At 35.7% G+C, this 17,928-nt stretch overlaps 1 protein-coding gene across 19 annotated transcripts in view; it reads left to right on the top strand.

Moving 5' to 3' along the window:
* TTC21B (tetratricopeptide repeat domain 21B) overlaps positions 1-17,928 on the top strand; it is a 218,128-nt gene that overhangs the window by 17,122 nt on the left and 183,078 nt on the right. For 16 of the 19 annotated variants that reach the window (XM_081581236.1, XM_081581230.1, XM_081581229.1 and 13 more), the window contains exons 6-11: positions 3,597-3,754; positions 8,795-8,879; positions 9,965-10,063; positions 11,447-11,639; positions 12,058-12,155; positions 12,435-12,635. In XM_081581236.1, the coding sequence (XP_081437362.1) occupies positions 3,597-3,754; positions 8,795-8,879; positions 9,965-10,063; positions 11,447-11,639; positions 12,058-12,155; positions 12,435-12,635 (834 nt within the window). The other 3 variants (XM_081581243.1, XM_081581241.1, XM_081581240.1) reach the window with 2 other exon arrangements.

The following is a 17,928-nucleotide window of genomic DNA, read 5'->3' on the forward strand; positions in this document are numbered from 1 at the left end:
AAAACATCTATTTCTGCTTTATTGACTATGCCAAAGCCTTTGACTGTGTGGATCACAAAAAACTGTGGAAAATTCTGAAAAAGATGGGAATACCAGACCACCTGACCTGTCTCTTGAGAAACCTGTATGCAGGTCAGGAAGCAACAGTTAGAACTGGACATGGAACAACAGACTGGTTCCAAATAGGAAAAGGAGTATGTCAAGGCTGTATATTGTCACCCTGCTTATTTAACTTATATGTAGAGTACATCATGAGAAATACTGGGCTGGAAGAAGCACAAGCTGGAATCAAGATTGCTGGGAGAAATATCAATAACCTCAGATATGCAGATGATACCACCCTTATGGCAGAAAGTGAAGAGGAACTAAAAAGCCTCTTGATGAAAGTGAAAGAGGGTAGGAAATAAGTTGACTTAAAGCTCAACGTTTAGAAAACTAAGATCATGTCATCTGGTCCCATTACTTCATGGGAAATAGATGGGGAAACAGTGGAAACAGTGTCAAACTTTATTTTTGGGGCTCCAAAATCACTGCAGATGGTGATTGCAGCCATGAAATTAAAAGACGCTTACTCCTTGGAAGGAAAGTTATGACCAACCTAGATAGCATATTTAAAAGCAGAGACATTACTTTGCCAACAAAGATCCGTCTAGTCAAGGCTATGGTTTTTCCAGTAGTCATGTATGAATGTGAGAATTGGACTGTGAAGAAAGCTGAGCGCCGAAGAATTGATGCTTTTGAGCTGTGGTATTGGAGAAGACTCTTGAGAGAGTCCCTTGGACAGTAAGGAGATCCAACCAGTCTATCCTAAAGGAGATCGGTCCTATGTGTTCATTGGAAGGACTGATGTTGAAGCTAAAACTCCAATACTTTGGCCACCTCATGCAAAGAGTTGACTCATTGGAAAAGACCCTAATGCTGGGAAGAATTGGGGGCAGGAGGAGAAGGGGACGACAGAGGATGAGATGGTTGGATGGCATCACCGACTCGATGGACATGGGTTTGGGTAAACTCTGGGAGTTGGTGATGGACAGGGAGGCCTGGCGTGCTGCGATTCATGGGGTTGCAAAGAGTCGGACACGACTGAGCTACTGAACTGAAGTACAATGGAAGAATATAGAGCGAGAAGTACAACTGCAGTATGAAAGCAGTTTTTTTAAATGATGTAGTCAGAGAAAGTGACACTTGAGCAAAGATGTATAGGAGATGAGGTTTAAAGCCATGTGGCCCCTAGGGAGAGCATTACAAATAGATGGGTAGAGAGTTCATATACCTTAAGGCATATTCAAGGCATTGATACAGGAGTCTGGAGACTAAAGCAGAGTGAGTAAAGGGGAGAGAAGTGAAGGATTGAGGGAAAGAAAGTGAGTGTCAGGGCAGGTGGGCATGGATGGGATGGGGATGAGAGGCTGGCTGCTTCTGTAAAGCCCTTGGCTCTTGATTTGAACCAGGTAGGTTGGAAGCCAGTGAAAAGAGAAATAACATGATCTCACTTACCCATACATTGGGAGGGATAACCAAGTGGCAAAGTCTTTAGAAATCATTGGTGGGTGGAAGTGTTTAATTTGTACTCTTTCTTCAATCCCATTGATGACTTTGAATGCTTTAAAAATTTTTTTTTTTAATTTCAGCAAAAAGAAACTAAATTTATATTAGGAAAGCAGTTTATTAAATTAGCAATTTGGGGCAGGGGATAAAAAAGAAAAAGAGGATTATTAGTGTCTTGGCTACTGCCAATGTCCCTACATTGCTCTTGTTAGTTTCCATGGCTAGTGAGCTTGTTCAGATGCTTGCCATCAGGACAACTAAAATTCGTACTGATTGGACTCAAGTTTTGCTTAATGGCAATGCTAGAGGTTATGGGCATAGAGCAAGTTTTTTGTGTTTTTTTTTTTAAGTTTTTCTGTATCATTTCTCTTCCTCTCTAGTCCTTAAAGCAAAGCTAGTAGATAATCTTCTCAGGTAGGGCTATTTCAAGTGTTAATATAAGCAGCTTAGGAGGATTTTCCCTTTTCCTCTAATACTTTCTAGACTGGTTTAAAGTCTTTTTCTGATATCAGTTCAGTTCAGTCGCTCAGTTGTGTCTGACTCTTTGAGACCCCATGAACTGCAGCACGCCAGGCCTCCCTGTCCATCACCAACTCCCGGAGCTCACCCAAACTCATGTCCATCGAGTCAGTGATGCCATCCAGCCATCTCATCCTCTGTCGTCCCGTTCTCCTCCCGCCCCCAATCCTTCCCAGCATATAACCTATTCCAGTTATGTATGTATTTTTCAGTTCATTCAGCCAGAGGCTTGCATTAGTTGAATTCCAGCCAGAAATGATATGAACCAATTACATAGCAAATTTAGTTTCATTTAATATGGTATGTTGCATTCACGTGGGAGGTAATGGTATAAGAAAAGTACTAGATGTGCTCTGTTGGCATGATTTTGTTATTTTAAGTTACTGGCTATTCAGACAGATTCCAAAGGTGTCTATATATTTTTTAAGATTATCTTTATTCTTTTTTGCTATTACTGTATGCCAATGAGAAGTTTAGTTTATTTTGATGCAGTCAATGGCATCACTAGATGATTCTCACACTTTTCCTTTAATTCTATGGGAATATAATCTCAAACTGATTTCAGGAATGTATTACAGTTACCCTGTGCATCTGTTGAGGCAGATGCTCATTTTGAACTGAGATATTCTAGGACTAAATTTATTCCTGAAGGGGATTCAGTAACACATTTTTAAAAATCTGATATATGATAAATAGGCCTCATCATCTGTTCTTAAAGCACATACTATATTTGTAGATTTACATTTTCTGACCATGAAAGTAATTACATGTACATTGTAGAAAAGTTTTAGAATACAGTAATATCTGAATTAAAAATAAATGTTAGCATTGGAGATAACCAGGTAACCTATTATATTGTAAATGACATCTCTTTGTTTTGTAAGTATAGATCTACAAATTAACATAATGACCTTTAATGGCACCTGAAATCTTATTAAGTAAATATGCTATCATTTAATCCTTTGTGGCCATTTTGGGTTACTTTAACTTTTTCTATTGTAAATAATTGTGCCATAAATATCCAGTATGTCTTTAATATAATTCTGGAAGTGAAAATATTGAGGCAGTTTCACAATTTATATTGCTTATCTCTAAAATTTTCTTAAGGCTGAAAGTAATTTTTTTAAAAAGATAAAAATTTCTTAGTTTTAGATGCTACTTACAGATATCCTGGAAATATTTTATTCTAAAAGGTAATTTTTCTGGTAAAAATTAAAAGGTAAATACATTCTTTTTGATATATACTTCAAAATTTTTATCCTGTAATTATATTTCTGTTATTTAAAAGTGAATTTTAAAACAAAATCACTTATTGTATAAAATATTTTGATTCTGTATGATGTTTCAAAATTTTGTTTCGTTAAAACTTACATTTCTGATTATAAAAGTTATAACTATTCCTTACAAAAAGGTCAGAAAGCAAAAATATAGAAAATGTTAAATACTAGAACTCTACCTCATCTGCTGTGAGAACCTAAGTGTATAAGATCACAGCTTTGATGTCACTTTTTACTTTTTTCTCCCATTAGGCACAATGCCTTGAGATGCGGCAGAATTATTCAGGTGCTCTGGAGACTGTGAACCAGATAATCATGAATTTTCCAAGTTTCCTCCCTGCTTTTGTGAAGAAAATGAAACTACAACTAGCCTTGCAGGATTGGGACCAGACGGTTGAGACAGCACAGAGGTTAAGTAAAACAAGATCTCACAAACATCTTTGGGTCTGGTTTTAATTTTGAGAAAAAAGAAAATCTATGTGTATTTTTTTCTTATAAGATATTTTCAATTTGATTTTTTTCAGATAATATAGAATTGAAGAAAACCTTGACAATGCATTGTTTTTAAGGACTGAATTTGTTGATTTACATAAATATATATTAACACCTGAGTAGCTATTCTAAGACACTCTTAAGGTTCAGAAGGACAATAGTTGCTGACCTCATGAAGCTTATATTCAAATAAGAGGAACCATGTAATAAGTAAACAAGTAAGAAATTTTGTAGGGTGCTAGAAAGTTGTAAGCTCAGTGGAGAAAAAGTAAAGCTGGAAAGTGAAATAGGGAGTTGGGGGAAGGGCTTCCATTTTATCAGCTGATCAGGGAAGGCCTCTGAGGAGATGGCATTTGACAGACGGAGCAAGCATGCAGACATCCCAGAGAAGACTGCAGACAGAAGGAAATGCAAGTGCAAAGTTCTTGAGGCAAGAGTCCGTGTCATATGGTTAAGGGTGGGAAGGAGCAAGATGACTAGGCGGTGACCTCAAAGCAGAGGGTGGGAGGGAGAAGCGGTGCCAGGTTGTTCATCACTGTAAAGATTTTAGTTTTTCTTCTGAAGGCTGATGGCCTTGGATGGTTCCCTCTCTCTTCTTCCCTCTCTGCTTTTCCCTCTTTCTCTACAGCAGTCTCTTCTTTTTCTTCTTACTGTTAATGAAACCAGGATTTTCATCCAGCAGGTATTCCATGATAGGAATTGTATTGATTGTGTGCCATATTAGCGTATAACTTGTTGCTTATACTCAGTTTTTCCAATAAATTGTTGATGGATCCAGAGGCTTGGTTAGATTCACATTCAATACTTGTTTTTGTTTGACAGTTAATTCATAAGTGTTGATGTGTTCTTCCATCAAAAAGACATAATCTCCGCTTGCCTCTTTGTTTTGTAATATTAGTAGCAGTTCATGCTTAATACTTGGGTACTTGGTTTAGGATTATAGTAAGATTATATCTTTCCTTCTGCAGTTCTTAGTTAGAATACTCCTACAAAGAAAAACTTCTGCTGGTTCGTTATCTAATGTTACAGTTCATATAGGAAAAGTTGGATAAATGCTTGAGTCTTTGACCTTATTCCCAGGCTTCAGAAACAAAAAAGGCCCCTTGCAGACCTAGCATTCTCCAGTGGTGATTAAGGATTTGGGTTTGTTTGTTTATGTGATATGAATTAAACTTAAGTGTTTCTAACCATATTGGTTATTATAGTTGCTCAGACTGACTTATCTTTGGTCATTAGTAGCTTCTTCAAGTCCTTATGACATGATCCTAGAAGTCTTTGGTAGTGTCCGTACTGTTGCATATGGCAAAATATACCAGGGTTATTTTGTGTATTTATTGACCCATTATAGGTATTGGCCATTGTACAGGGCAATCTAACTCCTTTTACTGAGAAGTGGTATTTGGAGGCCACAGTTTGTGCATAAATAAGTTTCTGATGTTTATACGTTTCAGATTTTTTTCCTAGGCACTGTTTGTGGGCTGGGAGTTGGAATTATCTACATAATAATGTGCAAAATATATGTATATATCGTGGGGGCATTTAAAAAATGATAAACAGACTTGTTATATAGTTTTTAAACTTGATTTTTCTTTAACTTAGTATTTCATTAGCCATGAATGGTGTCTATAATGTGAACGTAAATATAGTTTATTTTATCTTTCCCCATTGATAGTCATTTAGGCTATTTTGAATTTTTTGCTATTCTGATTATTGCAATGAACACACCCACCCACTCAGCCACACAAACGTCTTGATACACATGGAGAAGTATTTCTGGAAGATGGTTTCCCAAATGACAAATTACTGATTTAAAGGGAATTTTATTTTTTAGGGTAAGCTAAGCTCCTGTGAAAAGTAGATAAAACATATGTTTATTTTTGTCATCTGTAACTGTTTTGAGTGGGTGTAAAACTTGATCAGTCAGCCTTTCTCCACATTGTCTTTAAGGAACCTAAGTTCTTTCTGTCTTGCAACTCTGCCTTTTACTAAAACCTCATGATGTTGGTGTCCAGCTGATAAGAGAGGAAAGAGTGTGGAGGAGTCATTCTGCTTTTCTTCAAAGTTCAGGCCCAGACATGGCACATACTGCTTGCTTTCACATTGACTATGACTACCTGCAGACATGTCTGGGAGATTGGGTAGCCCGGAGCCCAAGCAGATAAGGGGGGAGTGATTTTTGAGGAGAGAGTGCAGTCCCTGCCTCAAGTGTACACATTTGACATTGGATAAATATTACCGAGTTGTGAGAAACTGTACTTACTTACACTCTCATTATTAGTCTATTGAATGTCCCGTCCCCTATCCTTAGGAATTTTGACTATTGTCAATGTGAGGTTTTTTGGTTTGTTTTTTTAAAAAACAATCTGGTAGGATAAGAACGGTACTTTATTTTCACTTCCTTGTTTGTGTTGAAATTGAGCATCTTTTTTAAGCTAAAAGCTGTTTTTTTTCCCCTGTATATTCACTGGTCCTTTTTTTCTTTTTAACTAGATCTGTTCGTTCCTACATTTCTAATGGATTTTGATATCTTTTAAAAAGTTCTCCATCATGTTTCTTTTCTGATGGTTTTCTCGGCCTTTTGCAGTTGAGTATCAGAATAGCTTGTTAAAATAGAAAAAAAAAAAAAAACCTTATAAGATGTTGGTTGAATTGTATGAAACCTATAGATTATTTGGGGAGAATTTCTTTATTCCCAAATTAGTAGTATCATTAGGCAGCTACTGATGTGCAGCAAACAAACCACACATCTCAGGGCATGTGATAATACGCACTCATTTCTCACTTTGGTGTGGATCACCTAGGGTCACTGACCCAGTCCAGATGTGGCTGGGGCTCCGCTTCAAGTTTCATGTCCAGCTGAGAGGGCGTGAAACCTCGCTGCAGTTTGGACTCAGGTCAGCTCTAAGGGTGTTCTTCTCTGGGCTCCACCCAAATAGCACCAGCTTCTTAGGGGAAGCCCTTCTCCTGGTGATGGCAGAGATGCAGAGGACAAGCAGAAATATGCAATGCCTCTGAAACAGGGGTGGCGCACTGCCATTCCTGTCCACATTCTATTGGCCAAGAAAAAGCTCCAAGTTGTAGTTGGGGGCAGGGAAGTACAAGCCAGCATTTGTAGGAGGAACTGCTCAGTTACATGGCAGAAAGCATGTATCAGGGAGAGTGAAAAAGCTGCAGCTAAAAATGGAACATGCCATGCATGATAAGAAACCTAATGCATTAACCCATTTGTTCAGTTCCATCAGTTCTTCAATGCTCAGCCTTCTTTATGGTCCAACTCTCACATTCATATATGACTACTGGAAAAACCATAGCTTTGACTATATGGACTTTTGTCAGCGAAGTAGTGTCTCTCCTTTTTAATATGCTATCTAGGTTTGTCATAGCTTTTCTTCCAAGGAGCAAGCGTCTTTTAATTTCATGGCTACAGTCACCATCTGCAGTGATTTTGGAGCCCAAGAAAATAAAGCCTGTCACTGTTTCCCCATCTATTTGCCATGAAGTGATGGGACCAGATGCCATGATCTTAGTTATGTGAATGTTGATTTTTAAGCCAGCTTTTTCACTCTCCTCTTTCACCTTCATCAAGAGGCTCTTTAGTTCTTTGCTTTCTGCCATAAGGGTGGTGTCATCTGCATATCTGAGGTTATTGATATTTCTCCTGGCAATCTTGATTCCAGCTTGTGCTTCATCCAGTCCAGCATTTTGCGTGATGTACTCTGTACATAAGTTAAATAAGCAGGGTGACAATATACAGCCTTGACATACTCCTTTCCTAATTTAGAACCAGTCTGTTGTTCCATGTCTGGTTCTAACTGTTGCTTCTTGACTTGCATACAGGATTCTTAGGAGCATGTAAGGTGGTCTGGTATTCCCATCTCTTTGAAGAATTTTCCACAGTTTGTTGTGATCTACACAGTCAAAGGCTTTAGCATAGTCAATGAAGCAGAAGTATATGTTCTTCTGGAATTCTCTGGCTTTTTCTATGATCCAACGGATGTTGGCAATTTGATCTCTGGTTCCTCTGCCTTTTCTAAATCCAGCTTGAATATCTGGAAGTTCTTAGTTCACATATTATTGAAGCCTAGCTTGTAGAATTTTTAGCATTACTTTGCTAGCATGTGAAATGAGTGCAATTGTGTGGTAGTTTGGACATTCTTTGGCATTGCCCTTCTTTGGGATTGGAATGAAAACTGACCTTTTCCAGTGCTATGGGCACTGCTGAGTTTTTCAGATTTGCTGGCGTGTTGAGTACAGCACTTTCACAGCATCATTTTTTAGGATTTGAAATAGCTCATCTGGAATTCCATCACCCCCACTAGCTTTGTTCGTAGCAATGCTTCCTAAGGCCCACTTGACTTCACACTCCAAGATGTCTGGCTCTAGGTGAGTGATCACACCATCGTGGTTATCTGGGTCATTAAGATTTTTTTTGTGTAGTTCTTCTGTGTGTTCTTGCCACCTCTTCTAATATCTTTTGCTTCTCTTAGGTCCATACTGTTTCTGTCCTTTATTGTGCTCATCTTTGCATGAAATGTTCCCTTGGTATCTCTAATTTTCTTGAAGAGATCTCTGGTCTTTCTCATTCTATTGTTTTCCTCTATTTCTTTGCACTCATTGCTGAGGAAGGCTGTCTTATCTCTCCTTGCTATTCTTTGGAACTCTGCATTCAATTGGGTATATCTTTCCTTTTTCTCCTTTGCCTTTCACTTCTCTTCTTTCCTCAGCTATTTATAAGGCCTCCTCAGACAACCATTTTGCCTTCATAAACATGTTAAGATAAAGATCCAGAGATTCTTTTGGTTTTAAATAATGAGATTGATAATTTTTATAAAGGAGATGTCCTTTTACTAATGAACACTACTTACTTAAACGAGTAATCAGACCAGGAAACCAACTTTGCAAGTTGTCAAATAATAATACATAATTTATTTCAACATTAACTGAAATTTCTTTTGCAGGTTGATGCTGCAAGATAATCAAAATTTGGAAGCACTGAGAATGTTGGCCCTTTTCTATTTGTGTAGGGAGGGGGATATAGAGAAGGTAAGTTGTATTATACTATATATCTTTTCCTGTATTAAATATGTATTTAGTTACACACACATATGCACATACTAAAGAGCCTTGAAGTACTTTTAGAATATATATCATGGTAGTTTTTAGTTGAGTCCTAGAAATATACCTTAACAAAGGTGGGCATTTTAAATCACCTAGTAAAGCAAAAGTATCATATAGTTAAAATTACCCTTGAAAGCTTTAAAAATTATTAATTACAGCAGATGCTGTTTCTATGTAAAACTCATATGTCATATGATATATGATTAATGTAACAAGTGGTACTGGTTAAGGAAGAGAACATACAAAATATAATTCATAGAACTTTTACAATTTTATTGAGTTTGCATAAGTTAAACGGGTTAGGATGAAATCCCATTGAACCTTATAAGGCACACGTTTCTCTGGTAATGAACACATTGACTATATATTTTGGTTTATGAGATGCCAAAATCCACTCTGAAGTCAATAATATTATAACAGATAATAGATTTAGACTCTTATTTAGGGTTAAATGGGTTAATGTGATAGTACCTTGTAAATACTTCAGTAAATACTAGAAGAATCTTAGTAGGAGCAAATCTAGAGTAAATTTTCCAGGCATTGAAATTATTTTTCAAGTATGTGATTTTTTTGGTCTCAAAAATATTTTAAATATAAATGAGGCTATGTAGGTAATCCAAGGACTGACCTCACATAATATTAATGTTTGTAAATAAGTTATCATTCATATCTCATATGTGTCATAAATTATTGGAGAGGGAGCTTGGCATGTATAGTTAACTGAATATTATAGGTATCTTTGAATATTTGGATATCACCCAAAGGTTTCTGTTCAGTAACAACTATTAAAAAAGCACATATTACAATGCAGTTTTTACTTGGAATCATTGTACTTTTTATGGAAGGATCCTTTACCCTCTTGCACCATATGATTTCATTGGAAGAAGAGGAATTTATAAAAGCAAAGATTTTTTTAACATATAAATACTAATTTGCTAATGTACATGTCATGTATTATGCTAATTTTATTCTTAGTGTATTTAAAATTATACTGAATACTTTTGTTTTAGGCTGCAACCCAGCTGGAAAACTTAGGAAATGCATTGGATGCCGTGGAGCCCCAGAATGCTCAACTTTTTTATACGATCACAATAGCCTTCAGCAGAATTGTAAGAGTACAGCAAAGCTCTGTTATTTGTAGCTGGAAATATAAAATTAGTCACAAATGTTGAGGCACCAAAAAGCATATGGCCTAGAGTGAAAATATTAGAAAATTCATAGATGTGCCTATGCATATGTGATGCATTCTTAAGGGAGGTAGTTCAGAGGAGATACAGTTATAAAAAGCCATCGTGGAGGGTTCATGGAGGAAGTGGCACTTGTGAATCCTTTAAGAATAGGGAAGTGCCTTCCAGACGAAGGAAATGGAAAGTGGTTTATTTTAACCAGAGCATAGGATTTATGACTAAGGTTGTTCTTTGCTTTATGTTTTTAAAACTGTTTTTTAAATGTTTTAAAGTAAGTAATAGAATATTTGGGTTGAGGAGATGGTTTCTATCTTACTTTTTGTAATAGTTAAGAAACGACTTTATGACCAGCACCCATGAAAAGGTAATTGGAAATGGAATAGATAAATATAGCAGAATCTTAAAACCAATACAAGAAATAAGAGGATTGAAACTAAGCTAGAAGAAAATAAGGAAAAGGGCACACTAAGTAAAATAATTATTAAAATAAAGTTGAAAGAAAATAATTAAGTTTATTAATTGTTAAATGACATGAATAAACTGAATTCTCTTAATTAAAAACAAAGGTTGTCAGATCATGTGAAATTTAGGGGAACTGCTTCCCATTACAGAAATCTGAGTTAGTGGGGAGTATTAACATTTTTTATTTACCTACTGCAGACACATAATTGTTACTAGTTTACAGCAAATCAAACAATTTAGTAAGTAACAACTCTTCAAAGTAATGATGTTCAAAAAGTATATACTTAATTCTGACAACATTGCCATTTCTTGAAATACTTTTGAAGGCTTTTTTTTTCAAGAAGATTATAAGGCGTGGTTCTCACTAGTAGCACACTTGTTTTTAGGGGTAAATCAGATCCTTATCCTAGTTTTCAATGCAGTAAAAGTTCAATAAAATGTATACATCTCTCTATATTATGCTATATTTACACACACACATATGTAAATATATATAAAACCTTAAATAATGATTTTCTTGTCTAAGACAGTCATGAGACAATTTAAAAAGCGAGTTCTAAAAAGTGTACTCGTGGAGTACCATAGAAGCAATGAATTTTTCAAGAGAGCTGTTTTTTAAAAGCACTACTCATTAGGATGTTTAAGTTCTGATAGGATATAAACTCTTGATGCATGATCTAGGTCATAAATACAGTAGATTTATTATTCTTCAGTTATGAAATAATTTTTTTCCTATATTTTTCATCTGTGAAATACAAATTATTTATATGTACATTTAGAAAAAACAAATTCTTCCATCTTCGTAGACTTGTTTTAGTTTAACTTAATTTTTTTTCTTTTTAGTGTGGACGTAGTCAACTCATTCTTCAGAAAACCCAAACATTACTAGAAAGAGCTTTTAGTTTAAATCCTCAGCAATCAGAATTTGCTACAGAGCTTGGATACCAAATGATTTTGCAAGGGAAAGTTAAAGAGGCCTTGAAGTGGTATAAGACCGCCATGACACTAAATGAAACCAGTGTCTCTGCTCTAATTGGTACGACAACTATATCTAAGTGTGTTCCTCATACAGATGCAAATAATGATTGCTTTTAATACCTGCCTTTAAAGAAGAAAAGACATGTTTTGTAATTTTCTAAAATTAAACAGTTCTCTACTGTCTACAGCAGAAAAAAATCATGTACCTTTAAAAATGGAATTTTTGTTTCTTAAAAACTATCTGCAGGTAATAGATTTTTATGAGATAATTCCCACAAATTATGAATTTTTTAGTAACTGATTTTATGTGGGTACAAAGCTACCCATTTCCTTTCACTCTTTTTCTTCTTTTTCTAATCTAAAACTTTGTATTATGGCCAAAAAAAACCCCTTGTTCAATATTGTTTGTGTCAACTTGAGATGTACATGCCTGAAATGATGTGGATTTTTCCCATTTTCATCTGTTTTCTTTTTAGGATTTATCCAGTGTCAATTAATAGAAGGACAACTACAGGATGCAGATCAGCAGCTAGAATTCCTTAGTGAAATTCAGCAGTCTATTGGAAAATCGGCGGTATAGTATTTTATTTTATCAGGGTAGAGTCTAACTACTTATAAAATATGAAATTTTAAATGTTTAAATATTTAATAATGGGTTTAGAGGACTAATGCAGTAATTTTAATATGTAATTACATTTATTTTCCACATAATTTTAAAAATCCATGTAAACTAATATTTAAGTTTGAACAAATAGTGCCTATAAATATCTCTTCACATATATTTGAAATCTAAGTAGAAATAAATGGCTTTATAACTGTATGGGGTAATTTATGAAAACTACTTATTTTCCAGGAATTACTCTATTTACATGCAATTCTCGCTATGAAGAAAAATAAACAACAAGAAGAGGTCATTAATTTGTTAAATGATGTCTTGGACACTCATTTTTCACAGTTGGAGGATTTACCTCTTGGCATACAGTATTTTGAGAAGTTAAATCCTGATTTCTTGCTAGAAATTATTACAGAATATCTGAATTTCTGTCCAATGCAGGTGTGTATTTCTGGGGCTTATTTTCTTTTTTTTTTTGGAATGTTAAAACATTGCCTCTTACAAACTGTATTTAAAAGAAAGACACCTTCCTTCTTACAGTATTGAGTTCATTTGTATTTGACTTTACATGTGATACTACTTTTCTTTTTTTTTTATTTTTTTTATTTATTTTTTATTTTTTTTTTTAATAAATTTATTTATTTTAGTTGGGGGCTAATTACTTTACAATATTGTAATAGTTTTTGCCATACATTGACATGAATCAGCCATGGGTTTACATGTGTTCCCCTTCCTGGACCCCCCACCCACCTCCCTCCCCATCCCATCCCTCTGGGTCATCCCATTGCCCCGGCCCTGAGCCCTTGTCTCATGCATCGAACATGGAATGGTGTTCTGTTTCACATACGATAATATACATGTTTCAATGCTATTCTCCCAGAACGTCCCACCCTCACCTTCTCCCTCAGAGTCCATAAAATTGTTCCATGCATCTGTGTCTCTTATTCTGACTCGCATATAGGGTTATCGTTACCATCTTTCAAATTCCATATATATGCATTAGTATACTGTATTGTTGTTTTTCTTTCTGGCTTACTTCACTCTGTATAATGGGCTCCAGTTTCATCCATCTCAGTAGAACCGATTCAAATGTATTTTTTTTAATGGCTGAGTAATATTCCATTGTGTATATGTACCACAGCTTCCTTATCCATTCGTCTGCTGATGGACATCTAGGTTGCTTCCATGTCCTGGCTATTGTAAACAGTGCTGCGATGAACATTGGGGTACACGTGTCTCTTTCAATTGTGGTTTCCTCGGTGTATATGCCCAGCAGTGGGATTGCTGGGTCATATGGCAGTTCTATTTCCAGTTTTTTAAGGAATCTCCACACTGTTCTCCATAGTGGCTGTACTAGTTTGCATTCCCACCAACAGTGTAAGAGGGTTCCCTTTTCTCCACACCCTCTCCAGCATTTATTGCTTGTAGACTTTTGGATAGCAGCCATTCTGACTGGTGTGAAATGATACCTCATTGAGGTTTTGATTTGCATTTCTCTAATAATGAGTGATGTTGAGCATCTTTTCATGTGTTTGTTAGCCATCTGTATGTCTTCTTTGGAGAAATGTCTGTTTAGTTCTTTGGCCCATTTTTTGATTGGGTCGTTTATTTTTCTGGAATTCAGCTGCAGAAGTTGCTTGTATATTTTTGAGATTAATTGTTTGTCTGTTGCTTCATTTGCTATTATTTTCTCCCATTCTGAAGCCTGTCTTTTCACCTTGCTTATAGTTTCCTTTGTTGTGCAAAAGCTTTTAATTTTAATTAGGTCCCATTTGTTTATTTTTGCTTTTATTTCCAATATTCTGGGAGGTGGGTCATGGAGGATCCTGCTGTGATTTATGTCGGAGAGTGTTTTGCCTATGTTTTCCTCTAGGAGTTTTATAGTTTCTGGTCTTACATTTAGATCTTTAATCCATTTTGAGTTTATTTTTGTGTACGGTGTTAGGAAGTGTTCTAGTTTCATTCTTTTACAAGTGGTTGACCAGTTTTCCCAGCACCACTTGTTAAAGAGATTGTCTTTTCTCCATTGTATATTCTTGCCTCCTTTGTCGAAGATAAGGTGTCCATATGTGCGTGGGTTTATCTCTGGGCTTTCTATTTTGTTCCATTGATCTATATTTCTATCTTTGTGCCAGTACCATACTGTCTTGATGACTGTGGCTTTGTAGTAGAGCCTGAAGTCAGGCAGGTTGATTCCTCCAGTTCCATTCTTCTTCCTCAAGATTGCTTTGGCTATTCGAGGTTTCTTATATTTCCATACAAATTGTGAGATGATTTGTTCTAGTTCTGTGAAAAATACCATTGGTAGCTTGATAGGGATTGCATTGAATCTATAGATTGCTTTGGGTAGTATACTCATTTTCACTATATTAATTCTTCCAATCCATGAACACGGTATATTTCTCCATCTGTTTGTGTCCTCTTTGATTTCTTTCATCAGTGATTTATAGTTTTCTATATATAAGTCTTTTGTTTCTTTAGGTAGATATATTCCTAAGTATTTTATTCTTTTTGATGCAATGGTGAATGGTATTGTTTCCTTAATTTCTCTTTCTGTTTTCTCAATATTGGAGTATAGGAATGCAAGGGATTTCTGTGTGTTAATTTTATATCCTGCAACTTTACTATATTCATTGATCAACTCTAGTAATTTTCTAGTAGAGTCTTTAGGGTTTTCTATGTAGAGGATCATGTCATCTGCAAACAGTGAGAGTTTTACTTCTTCTTTTCCTATCTGTATTCCTTTTATTTCTTTTTCAGCTCTGATTGCTGTGGCCAAAACTTCCAAAACTATGTTGAATAGTAGTGGTGAAAGTGGGCATCCTTGCCTTGTTCCTGACTTTAGGGGAAATGCTTTCAATTTTTCACTATTGAGGATAATGTTTGCTGTGGGTTTGTCATATATAGCTTTTATTATGTTGAGATATGTTCCTTCTATTCCTGCTTTCTGGAGGGTTTTAATCATAAATGGATGCTGAATTTTGTCAAAGGCTTTTTCTGCATCTATTGAGATAACCATATGGTTTTTTTCTTTCAATTTGTTAATGTGGTGTATTACATTGATTGATTTGCGGATGTTAAAAAAACCTTGCATTCCTGGGATAAAGCCCACTTGGTCATGATGTATGATCTTTTTAATATGATGTTGGATTCTGTTTGCTAGAATTTTATTAAGGATTTTTGCATCTATGTTCATCAGTGATATTGGCCTGTAGTTTTCCTTTTTTGTGACATCTTTGTCTGGTTTTGGAATTAGGGTGATGGTGGCCTCATAGAATGAGTTTGGAAGTTTACCATCTTCTGCAATTTTCTGGAAGAGTTTGAGTAGGATAGGTGTTAGCTCTTCTCTAAATTTTTGGTAGAATTCCGCTGTGAAGCCGTCTGGTCCTGGGCTTTTGTTTGCTGGAAGATTTCTGATTACAGTTTCGATTTCCGTGCTTGTGATGGGTCTGTTAAGATCTTCTATTTCTTCATGGTTCAGTTTTGGAAAGTTATACTTTTCTAAGAATTTGTCCATTTCTTCCAAGTTGTCCATTTTATTGGCATATAGCTGTTGGTAGTAGTCTCTTATGATCCTTTGTATTTCTGTGGAGTCTGTTGTGATCTCTCCATTTTCATTTCTAATTTTGTTGATCTGATTCTTCTCCCTTTGTTTCTTGATGAGTCTGGCTAATGGCTTGTCAATTTTGTTTATCTTCTCGAAAAACCAGCTTTTAGTTTTGTTGATTTTTGCTATGGTCTCTTTTGTTTCTTTTGCATTTATTTCTGCCCTAATTTTTAAGATTTCTTTCCTTCTACTGACCCTGGGGTTCTTCATTTCTTCCTTCTCTAGTTGCTTTAGGTGTAGAGTTAGTTGATTTATTTGATTTTTTTCTTGTTTCTTGAGGTACGCCTGTATTGCTATGAACCTTCCCCTTAGTATTGCTTTTACAGTGTCCCATAGGTTTTGGGTTGTTGTGTTTTCATTTTCATTCGTTTCTATGCATAATTTGATTTCTTTTTTGATTTCTTCTGTGATTTGTTGGTTATTCAGAAGCGTGTTGTTTAGCCTCCATATGTTGGAACTTTTAATAGTTTTTTTCCTGTAATTGAGGTCTAATCTTACTGCATTGTGGTCAGAGAAGATGGCTGGGATGATTTCAATTTTTTTGAATTTACCAAGGCTAGATTTATGGCCCAGGATGTGATCTATCCTGGAGAAAGTTCCATGTGCACTTGAGAAAAAGGTAAAATTGATTGTTTTGGGGTGGAAACTCCTGTAAATATCAATTAAATCTAATTTGTCTATTGTATCATTTAAAGTTTGTGTTTCCTTGTTAATTTTCTGTTTAGTTGATCTATCCATATGCGTGAGTGGAGTATTAAAGTCTCCCACTATTATTGTGTTATTGTTAATTTCCCCTTTCATACTTGTTAGTATTTGCCTTATGTATTGTGGTGCTCCTATGTTGGGTGCATATATATTTATGATTGTTACGTCTTCTTCTTGAATTGATCCTTTGATCTTTATGTAGTGTCCTTCTTTGTCCCTTTTCACATCCTTTATTTTAAAGTCTATTTTATCTGAAATGAGTATTGCGACTCCTGCTTTTTTTTGGTCTCCGTTTGCATGGAATATGTTTTTCCATCCTTTCACTTTCAGCCTGTGTGTGTCTCTAGTTTTGAGGTGGGTCTCTTGTAGACAGCATATATAGGGGTCTTGTTTTTGTATCCATTCAGCAACCCTTTGTCTTTTGGTTGGGGCATTCAACCCATTTACATTTAAGGTAATTATTGATAAGTATGATCCCGTTGCCATTTACTTTGTTGTTTTGAGTTCGTGTTGAAACAACCTTTCTGTGTTTCCTGTTTAGAGAAGATCCTTTAGCATTTGCTGGAGAGCTGGTTTGGTGGTGCTGAATTCCCTCAGCTCTTGCTTGTCGGTAAAGCTTTTGAATTCTCCTTCATATCTGAATGAGATCCTTGCTGGGTACAGTAATCTGGGTTGTAGATTATTCTCTTTCATTACTTTAAGTATGTCCTGCCATTCCCTTCTAGCCTGAAGGGTTTCTATTGAAAGATCAGCTGTTATCCTTATGGGGATCCCCTTGTGTGTTATTTGTTGTTTTTCCCTTGCTGCTTTTAATATTTGTTCTTTGTGTTTGATCTTTGTTAATTTGATTAATATGTGTCTTGGGGTGTTTCGCCTTGGGTTCATCCTGTTTGGAACTCTCTGGGTTTCTTGGACTTCTGTGACTATTTCTTTCCTCAATTTAGGGAAATTCTCAACTATTATCTCCTCGAGTCTTTTTTCATGGCCTTTCCTTTTATCTTCTTCTTCTGGGACTCCTATGATTCGAATGTTGGGGCGTTTCATATTGTCCCAGAGGTCCCGGAGGTTTTCTTCATTTCTTTTGATTCTTTTTTCTTTTTTCCTCTCTGCTTCGTTTATTTCCATCATTCTATCTTCTACCTCACTTATCCTATCTTCTGCCTCCGTTATTCTACTGTTGGTTCCCTCCAGAGTGTCTTTTATCTCCTTTATTTCATTATTCATTCTATATTGACTCCTTTTTATTTCTTCTAAGTCCTTGATAAACATTTCTTGCATCTTCTCAATCTTTGTCTCCAGGCTATTTATCTGTAACTCCATTTTGCTTTCAAGATTTTGGATCATTTTTATTATCCTTATTCTAAATTCTTTTTCAGATAGATTCCCTATCTCCTCCTCTTTTGTTTGGCTTTGTGGGCATTT

The sequence above is a fragment of the Giraffa tippelskirchi genome, chromosome 3, assembly GCF_054371585.1.
Source record: "Giraffa tippelskirchi isolate mGirTip1 chromosome 3, T2T-mGirTip1v1.2.pri, whole genome shotgun sequence".
In the NCBI taxonomy this organism is placed as follows: domain Eukaryota; kingdom Metazoa; phylum Chordata; class Mammalia; order Artiodactyla; family Giraffidae; genus Giraffa; species Giraffa tippelskirchi.